Source organism: Lactuca serriola, chromosome 9, assembly GCF_051521515.1.
Source record: "Lactuca serriola cultivar US96UC23 chromosome 9, Lser_US96UC23_V15, whole genome shotgun sequence".
Classification (NCBI taxonomy): Eukaryota; Viridiplantae; Streptophyta; class Magnoliopsida; order Asterales; family Asteraceae; genus Lactuca; species Lactuca serriola.
The window spans coordinates 21,631,825-21,642,816 of record NC_136416.1 but is presented as its reverse complement, the minus strand read 5'-3'; the positions used below and the strand labels follow the sequence as shown (position 1 = coordinate 21,642,816).

Here is a 10,992-nt window from a genome sequence, read left to right as displayed (position 1 = left end):
TGCTTCGGGTGTCGGGATTGATACCGGGGCTTCGGGGGTACAACTTGCCAAGAAAAAGGAAGAATAAGGGAGTGAAAGGAAAGAAATGAGCAACCAATTAGGCTGGACTCGCATCCTATTTATAGGAGGGGTCGGGTGTGACATCCCCATTTTTACGGCCATAAAAGACCAATTTTGTTTATGCTTTGTTTAAAAATCAGAGTACTTCTTATAATAAAAATGTTGCAGAATTTGTTCCCAGAAAACCATGATAAATACGTTATCAAAACATTTTCGAAGAAACGTATTTAATTCATTTCAAAACACTTGGGATGTTATCATCAATACAGAAACATAAGCATAAACAGAACTTACATTTATTTACACTACTGATCTACATGTCTTTAAATCTCTCAATGTAATGATACTTCGTATCAACACCTGTGATAATAATAAACTGAGTGGGTCAGGTTAGGAAACCTGGTGAGCACATAGGGTTTTCAACCCACAATAATATAATTATTATGTTTAAACATCAAACAATCAACCCAATTACACATTCCCGTTATCCTCACATTACGTCCCTAAAACATCTAACACAAGGGACCTAGTCTAAGGACTATCATCGGGATGGACACTACTGCTAGGGGGATTCCTAATCAATAAATATCCTAAAGGAAACCATGTGGGGGATGAAGTACACCTGGTGAGCACACAGTTCAAACAAACACACAGTTCGAATAAACACCTACAGGTTGCGAGCCTGCTAGTGTTCCACTGGACTGTCTAGAATAGTCCGTGGTCGTCATCTATACTCCGCTAGATGACTGGATCATCAATAACATCTATAAAGAGGCCTCTCATTATTTTATTTTATCACACATCAACTATTACATCTACCCATGTTTTACCCAACACATTTTGTAGATAGAAAATACACATACAGTTTAAATCATTAAAAACGTATATAAACTCATTCATCCAGCATAGATAGCAAGTATACAGATAATATGCACACACAACACGTAATTTATTTAAAATACTTCATATCTATGTGTAATCTGAAAGTAACTATGCACTCACCTGATTAGGCGGTGACTCGTCACTCGGACAACACTTCGTTACTCTTAAAACAATTTGCTCGACAAAACCTAGTATCAATATGACTAGGGTTTAGTCTGACGTTAACCGCGACTAATTAATAATAAAAATATTATTATTATTATTATTATATAAGCGTTAAATAACACTCAATATAACTCATAATAATAGCCCAAGTACTTATTTTAAGGTCCTAATAACATTAGTATATTAAAACATAAGCTATACTAAAGATATGTTAGACGTAGCTCACTTACAACGGTTTTTCTCGAAAACCGGGCTTCGCTGGAGCAGCGTTCCCGAGCCGAAAGGCTCTTTTCTCGGGAATCCGAGAGCCTCGGGGCTTCCTTCTGGTGCTAGGGGGTTTACCCAGGCTTTTAGGGGGGTTAGGGGGCTAGAGAGAGAGTCTAGAGAGAGAAAGAATGGTTTGGAAATGTGTGAGAATGAATGGAACCCGACACTTCTATTTATAGTGTGAAATCCTGATGGACTCGCCGAGTAGGAGGACCTACTCGCCGAGTTGGGGCATGTGGCAGCCTTCTCGTGGTGCCACGTGTCCAATTCTGGTGGTGCCACGTCACCCTTATCGCGTATCAGCCTTCAAACTTAGAAAAATCATAACTCTCACATACGAGCTCCGTTTTTGACGTTCTTTTTTTCCATGCGTAGGTAAAACTAATATTTACAACTTTCATTTAGACTCTGTCGGCTAATTCTAGACCGATCTCAAATTTATTAATAGGACGCGTTTAGACTGTTAAATGACCGCGAAGAATTCGTAACTCCTTCATACGGACTCCGTTTTCGTATGTATTTTTACCGTTGAGTTCCTATTAATGAGATCTTCAACTCTCATTTTGGTTGCGTAAGCCAAAAACCGCTCAAACTAAAATTCGAGTTTCGGGTCGTGCACTGCTAAGCCGAATCTTAGAAAAATCATATCTTCTTCATACGAAGTCAGATTTGGGCGTTCTTTTTATGGATTTTCTCGGTTTAACATATTCTACGACTTTGGTTTAGACTACTAAGGCTAAAAATTCTTCTATCGTAAATTCACTTTTTACGCTTCCCGGTGCTGTGCCGGTTTTGCCGAAAAACTTCGACGGGTCATAACTTCTTCGTTATAACTCGGATTTCGGCGTTCTTTATATGTACGGAAACCTTGTGGCATATTATACAACTTGGTTAAGATTATTTATTCTAAAAAATATTTTGTCGAAAAGTCGTTTTCGACCCCTATTGCCTCTAAGTTGACTAGCCCGGATATGCAGGCGTTACATCTGGCTTCAGAACGTAGTGCGTTCCCTAAATGAACGTTGCGCGTTCCGCCGTGCGTCATGGCTTACGAACTTCGGAAGTGATGTCTATGCGACTAGAGGGCGACGTGGCCAATCTGAGGCCAAGCAAAACGAACGTAGGGCATTCCACTTCTGAACGCGGGGCGTTCCCTCCGGACAAGCTTCGGTATGCATGCCTCGAACTTTAAAAATTCATATCTTTCGCATACGAGCTCCGTTTTCGATGTTATTTATATCCACACGTAGGTGAGATTATACTCTACAACTTTCGTTTAGACTCCTTCGACTAATTTTGAATTTAATTTTTATTATATTATTTTTAGTAGGCCGGGACAGGAAAACTCCGTTATAAACTCATAACTTCTTCATCTGACGTCCGTTTTTGTCTGTCTTTTTACTGTTGAACTACTATCGACGAGATCTTCGATTATCGTTTAGATTGTTTCGGCTAGAAACCATTCGATCTCATATTCAAACTTTGGGCTGCATACCGCTAAGTCGAAACTTCGAAAAATCATAACTTCCTCATACGAAGTCAGATTTAGACGTTCTTTTTATGCACGCTCTCGGTTTAACGTATTCTTCGAATTTGTTTAGATCAATTAGGCCAAATATAGCTCGATCGTAAATTCACTATTTACGCCGTGTTATGTCATGCCGGTTCTGTCGCGAAACTTCGACATGTCATAACTTCTTCGTTATAACTTGGATTTCGGCATTCTTCATATATCCGGAACCCTTGTCATGGCCACTACAAATTAGTTAAGATTATTCATTCTAAATAATTTTTTTTATCAAAAAGTCACTTTTGATGTTTATCGTCTCTAAATTGACTAGCCCGGATATGTGGTCGTTACAAATGTTCTTACTTAACCCATTAAAGACTTAATCTGTTAAGTCCATCACTCTATTAGGTCAACCATACAATGTGGTCGGGATTAATTCATAATTCATAAGTTCATAATTCCAATCCAATGGTCCATCACTCTATTAGTCCATCACTCTAGTTGATTAATTACTTTGTTTTATCAAAACTCTGAACACCTTGAAATTTTCAGACTTATATTTAGGGATGAGCATTTGGACTAGGGAGCCGGCCGGAACTGGATAGAACCGATTGGGCCAGGATCGAGACGATATTCTTGTGGATTTTTGGAACCGGAACCGGCAAAAACCGGAATCGTATGTTGCTATTTCTTGGGGACTGGTTCCAACATTGAAGACACAGCAAGAACTGGTAGAATCAGCGGTTCGGTTCGATTCCTATTTTCCACCAAATTCGGTTCCCGGGCCGGTTCCGATGCTCATCCCTATTTATATTTAGTTAGATACACATATTTATACTTGCTGAAGGCAGTGAAGTTGGTCCAACCATGTATTATGGTTAATCTAAACGGTCCATTAGACTAATGGGTATATGCATGGTTATAACACCAAAAAAGTACCACCTCAAATGCCACATCATCCATGATGTTATAACATCATTATAGGAAATGATCACTATGTTATAACATCAAATAATTTCCATGTCATCATTTTTTTCCTTTTTATTCTAGTTTCTATAATTATAAAAACAAATATAATTGAAAAAAAGACACAAGACGATTTTTTTTCTTCTAAATACACTATTCATCATCATCATATATACTGTAAATCTTCTCGAAGTTGTTTGTGTTTTGATGCGTCTTAAATATCAACGAATCTGCAAATATTATGTTGTTCCTGGTTCAAATTGCATGTGTTTGGGCTTTGTTGGGATATAATGTACAATATCTCATCATTTATCTTTTACAACCATGTTATGCATTATGATACATGCATACATAATATATTGTAGAGTTTTTAACTCAAATGGTTGTGCTGTATGTTCTACTAAGTGTCACTTTAAGTTTAGAACTTCAAAAGCATGTTCCACATCCTTAAATGTTGATTTTGTCTTCTCCCAAACAATTTTTTCTTGGTTCCACTGGGTGTCGAAATGTTTCACAAATATGGAATACATAAGATATATTCTCTCTGTAAGTAGGGTCGTCCCAAACATATATGGGGCCAGATGTAAAAATAAAAAAGAGGACCCTTAAATTTATGTTATGTTTTATACCAAATTACATAAGATGATAGCCTACCACACCAAACAAACATTTATTAGGGTTTTTGAACTAAATTCAATTGTCCATGAAAACAAGGCTAATGTATGAGAAAAACATGTGGATAAGGGGAATTGAACGCAGGTTGTGTGCAAAGATTTACAAGCGCTTTGCCAATTTCACTAAAGGTGAATATTGTTGATTTTTGCTACAACTATATATATATATATATATATATATATATATATATATATATATATATTAAATATATAAATAAAAAAAAGTTGCGGGCCCCAAATAGTTATTGGACACTATGCCATCCCCCGACTTGCCCTATCCATTGGACCGTCTTGTACGTAAGGTAATACTCAAACTTACATTTGTTTTCATTCACTTTGAAAGGAACACCCGATGCTTTTCCTGATAAAAGATCGTTGAATATTTGTGACTGATAAAAAACGTTGATGTCGTTGTTCGAACCCACAATCTCGAAATAAGTAAGTCAAATACATAAATCTTGGGAAGAAACAACCTCTAATACCAATGAAGGCACTCCATGTTGACCACTTGTATATGAACCTTTCCAAGTCATTGGATAATTTCTTCAGTTCTAGTGTGTGCAATCAATGCTTCCAAGTACACCGGGAAAACCATGTCTTTCTTTATGTGCCGCATATAGTTGTTGCATATCATTCAACGAAGGTTTCTGCAAATAAATGTCACCGAATGTTTCAACAACACCTTTTGACAATCTATACAAACTTTCTCTTGTAGTTCTTTTAGAAATTCTCATATAATCGTCAATGGAATCAGGTGACTCCCCGTAAGCCATCAATCGGATTGTTGTAACACATTTTTGCAACCCTGTGAATACCGGCCTACCTCTAGCATTATATCTCAATTGGAAAAAACGACACCTAAACATATATTTAATAGGTAAAAATGTGTATTTATTCTATATAAATGTTCATTTAATATGTATAAAAATGAAAGCAACGATACCTGCTTTCCAAGGCGTTGGCTATCCGTATAAACACAATCCTACTCAAATGAAACTTTTTTTTAAATCCTTTGACAGGTAGACACAATTATCCGCAAAGTAATCGCGATACAAACGTTAATGTCCTTCATCACGATTTATGTTTAACATCACATGTCTTGTTAGTAGATGAACTAAATTTGTTTCTTGTAGCTCATTATTGTAATACACGTACATCATGGTGATGAACATATCATCATCGTCGGACGAGTTGAGCGGATCCATAATTTTTTTTGAAGAGTATTTAAGTTGTATAAAATATAGAGAAATAAAATAATGGTGAGAATAAAATTGGGTAAGATGATATGTATTTATAGGTAAAAACATTAATTACTTCTAAACAAATTTGATCGTTGAACGGTCAAAAGGATTGATCGGGTGAAATTGCTATTGCGCTATGTTGTCGTGGTAACGAGACTTGCCTTAATGAGATCCGAGTTTAGTGTTCTCTGCATTATAACGCCATTGTGGAAGTGCCACATTGCCCTCCTCGACTTTTTGGAACCCATTACACATCGTCTTAGTTTAATCTAACTCCAACATATATCTACCCCACTAAGTGGTGTTTTTGTCATGTGTATTGATAAACAAGACTTGTATTTATCATAAGAATGGTGGTAGTGACAAATCTTAGTAGTGCTACCACTCAATTTTTTTGGCACAAAGAATTTTTTGTTATAGTGTAATTTTTCGGTATGCTACCCTCACAATTTGTTCTGAATCCGTCATTGGTCCGGACCCACGTTCACCCTAGTTTACATAATAATATATATCTTTAAACACAACTCTTTTCTTTGTAGATGCCGTAGGAACATCACTGTCTCCTCCGTTTTTTTAGTCATGTAATTTCCTCAGCAATACTGTTACTAAAAAAAATTAGTGGACGACTTTTCAAACCATTGTATTTATTTATTTTTTTGTTGTAAACAAATCATCCTACCCGTGATTTTACAAAATTGATCCATTTTTTAACCAAAAAACGCCCAGTCATTTGTTTCATTTATATTTTTATATTTTGTCTGTTTACTTGTAAGGAAAAGCTCGACATGCAAAAACAATACTTTTTTCAATAAGGAGCAATTTATATGCAAAATATATGACGTCCATTTTTGTTCCTTTGCATTTGGACTTCCACACTTTGTCCATAATCATTAATCATTTGTTTCTTGTAAATTTTATAATTTCTTTCTGAGTACTTTTATAAGAAAGATGATTAGTTTGCATCGAAAAAACAAATGACATTTTAAAGTGCATTCACCTATCTCTTTGATAATATCATCATCATTTATTTAAAATTGTATTACTCACGTATTCAATTAATCGTCTTTCCATATAAAATATAAGCTCTCTCTCTCTCTCTCTCTCTCTCTCTCTCTCTCTCTCTCTCTCTCTCTCTCTCTCTCTCTCTCTCTCTCATATTTTAATTTCTAGAGGCCCTCCCCTCCCTCCCTCCAAAGCTTCATGAGTATTCAACTTATATCAACCATGCTTTAGTTATGGATATTCGAAAGCTTCATGAGTATTCAACATATAGCAACCATGTTTTAGTTATGGATTTTTTCTATATCATCTTCAACTTTTTAGCTACTAGTCTCATACTAATCACCATAGCCTTTTCACTTCTCATCCTCAAAATCTTCATCGGAAAGTCAATCAGAAACCCAAAATACTCTCCGGTTGTCGGAACTGTATTTGGTCAACTCTTCTACTTCAACACCCTCCATGACTACCTAGCTGATATTGCCCGGAAACACCATACTTTCCGGCTTCTTGCCCCTGATCAAAGCGAGCTATACACAACCGACGTTAGAAACATCGAATACATACTTAAAACCAATTTCGACAACTACACGAAAGGCCAGTATAATAAGGACATAATTACAGACTTGTTTGGCCATGGGATCTTCGCTGTTGATGGCGTTAAGTGGAAGCAGCAGAGGAAGCTTGCAAGTTTCGAGTTCTCGACTAGGGTTTTAAGAGACTTCAGTTGTGCCGTTTTCAGAACCAACGCAGCAAAACTAGTCATGATCGTTTCTCAGTTTGCCATGGTCAACGAAGTCTTTGATATACACGTAAGTCAACTAGAAAATCCGATTCTTGAATATAACTTTAGAAAATGAAGTTGGTTTCTTGAATTATTGAACTACGTAGTATTTTTTTTTTTTTTTAGAATTTGCTGATGAGAAGTGGCTTGGATTCGATTTTCAAAGTTGGGTTCGGAGTGGATCTGGATTGCCTAGAAGGATCTAATGAAGAAGGGAACTCATTTATCGATGCGTTTGATGATTCAAATGCTTTGACTTACTGGCGTTACGTAGATCCCTTATGGAAACTTAAGCGTTTTCTTAATATCGGGTGTGAAGCTTCTCTTAAGAAGAACATCAAATTGATCAATGATTTCGTTCTCAAGTTGATCAGCAGAAGACGAGAACAACTACAAACACAGAAACACCATGTAAATTGTTGTTGCTCTTGTATTTGATGAGTTAGTAAGGAATAAGGATTGTTCAGTTTTGAACACCTTATGGGATTTGAACTAGATATATACTTAAGCTGACTTTTTTTTATGTAACATGTTGATTTCCAAGAATCACAAGGAGGATATACTTTCAAGATTTTTGATCGAAAGTGAGAAGGATTCAGACATGGATGATCGATATCTCATGGATATAATCCTAAATTTCATCCTAGCTGGAAAAGATTCTAGTGCGAATACACTTTCTTGGTTTTTCTACATGCTTTGCAAGAATCCAGCAATACAGGATAAAGTTGTATCAGAAATAGAAGAACATATCGGGTATCAATTAGGAAATGGGGACAATGTTGAAGATTTTGTGGAGCGGATTAACGATGAAATACTTGAGAAAATGCATTATCTCCATGCGGCTTTGTCCGAAACCTTGAGGCTATACCCTGGAGTGCCCGTGGTAATTACATCTTACTTAAAATTTTGAAATACTTTTTGCCTGTTAATCTTATAAATGGAAGTCATGAATGATCTTTTGTGAAGGGATATCAAGCTAATAAAAAAGTAAAGCATACTCATGATAGAAAATTATCACATGCTTATTTAGGGCAAACATGAAGAGTCTTTCTAAATTTGAACATAAGTATAAATTTTATACATATTAGACCTACCTAAAAATATAAAATTTTGCTGCGGTGCTCCTGTTCTACAATTTTTATACATATTATACTTTCGTCCCCCTCAAATCAAAAGTTCAAGCTCGGCCATTGTATCGACATCATGTAAATTGAAAAAAAAAACCCGCAATACAGTAATTAACTTGATATTATGAAAGTGGAAAGTTTCTTAATCATGTTCGGTTGTTAACAAGGATGGAAGAGTTGCAGAATCAGATGACATTCTTCCTGATGGTTATGAGTTGAAAAAAGGGGATGGTGTGTACTATATATCGTATGCCATGGGAAGAATGTCTTACATTTGGGGAGATGATGCTGAAGATTTCAAGCCCGAAAGATGGCTTAATGATAATGGCATTTTCCAACCACAATCTCCTTTCAAATTCGTTGCATTTCATGTAAGTGTAGATGTTTATGTAGGTCCTATACTAGAAAATGAGTATACTAAGTTGTCACTAGGAATATCTAAATAATTGGTCGTGTTTGCAGGCGGGTCCTAGAATTTGTTTGGGGAGGGATTTCTCTTATCGTCAAATGAAAATAATGTCGATTGCTCTTATTCGGTTCTTGCGGTTCAAATTATTTGATGAAACAAAAAGGGTGACTTATAAAACGATGTTTACATTGCACATTGATGGAGGCCTTCATCTCGTCGCATTTCCAAGAACATAATGTAAGTTCTTTGTTCATGGCCATTTGGATGTTAGATTTGAAAACGATTATGTGATATTGAATAAGGATGAAAAGTGTTTTTTAAAAACGAATTTTTTACTCCTTTTAAAAGTGAATACTTTTAAGAAATGTCTTACTGACTTTTAGTCCAATCATTTCTTTTTTAAAAGTCCTGTCAACTTATACTTTTTGTCACCATGTAGGACAACACAACATCTTTTGGACTCAACATTGTAAGAGTACATGTACAAATGCCATCGGCATCCTAGTTGGCAAAGATTGTCGGAAACAAACAACACCCCTTGATACCATATGTTGCCGGTGGCATTGTGCCAACGGCGAGAATGTGTCGATGGTCTCTCTCTCTCTCAATTACATTTTTTTTAATTAAAAAAAGTTGGCTGGTATGGATGACATCACATCCTACTGATAGACAAAAAATGATAAAAATTGTAAAATCCTATGTGGCGCCTATATGTCACCAAATGTTAGAGGCAACAAATGGCAACATACTTTTTAGCAGCTTAGTCATATTTGATATTGACATGATCTCTTTCAATCCAAGTGTAGGATTAAGTGTAATGGCATAACACAAACATTAGAGTTAGGGATGAAGCCAAAACATATAAACAAAAATATGTATAGATAGTTAATTTTGGTCGTGGTATATCATATAACAAAACTTTATGCTTTTTATATATTAAGAGTGTGTTTGGTTTGTTTGGTTTGTAGAATATTGCTGAAGGAATTGCATTTGGAAGTAGAAAAGGAATATCTTTGGATTTTGAATCCAATTCCATATCATGTTTGGTTAGCAGGAAATGGAATTGGAATTAATACCAAATTCTGTTGTTCTTAGGAATTGAAATTGAAATCCATATATAATGATAGAATTTCCCTTTTTGTCTATTTTGCTTAATTTTACTTTCTATTGAATATCATTAACAAAAGGACTACAATAACGTGCAAAACAACGTTCCATCATGTTAAAATCAATGAAGTTTGCCTTTGTCTACGATTGCGTGTTGTTAAACTAGGTTGGGACATTTTTATGTAAAACAGAAAAACGGTATACATATTCCATTGATATCAAACCAACAAAATGGCATATACTGATAGCAATATAGCAAAACAACAAAATACCATTGAAACCACAACATGTTTTCCGTTCTATCGATTTAGCAAGAAACAAGACATGCTTTTTTTGTTCAATTTCTCATAGCAACGATTTCACAACTTCATAAAAAAAATTCAAAAACACTAGAACATACAAGGAATCACAATCATGTCAAATTCCAAAACTAAATCAAATAACGTGATTAACTCCCCAGTTCTATATCAGACAAAGGAAATCAAAATAAGAAGGGAAAGAACATAGTTTTGATTTTTTTTGAAATCGTGAGAGAGAACTCATATGCCAAGGGGACAATGGGAGGCAAATTGACCTTGAAGAGCTTCAAGAGTTAAGCGTTCAAGAAACCTCAAACACTAGCAATCAACCAGAGGAGGAAACTCCGGTTGAGCCAATTGACGAGTTCGTACCTCTCAATCGTTCCAGTAGAGTTAGTGTTCCACCTGTGTTATATGGTTTTCATATAACAGCTGAAGGTGATACATTTATCAGTGATAGCACACTGGTAAATTTGGATGAACCTAATAACTACAGGGAAGC

The 10,992-nt window shown here is 35.7% G+C and overlaps 1 protein-coding gene across 1 annotated transcript; it reads left to right on the top strand.

Moving 5' to 3' along the window:
* The first annotated feature begins 6,922 nt into the window (after positions 1–6,922).
* LOC145075177 (cytochrome P450 704C1-like) lies at positions 6,923–9,864 on the top strand. Its single transcript, XM_079021475.1, has 6 exons — positions 6,923–7,576; positions 7,675–7,959; positions 8,093–8,431; positions 8,843–9,046; positions 9,138–9,321; positions 9,524–9,864. The coding sequence occupies exons 1-5, from the start codon at positions 7,001–7,003 to the stop codon at positions 9,318–9,320; spliced, it is 1,587 nt and encodes a 528-aa protein (XP_078877601.1). The 5' UTR covers positions 6,923–7,000; the 3' UTR covers position 9,321; positions 9,524–9,864.
* The last annotated feature ends 1,128 nt before the right edge of the window (positions 9,865–10,992 follow it).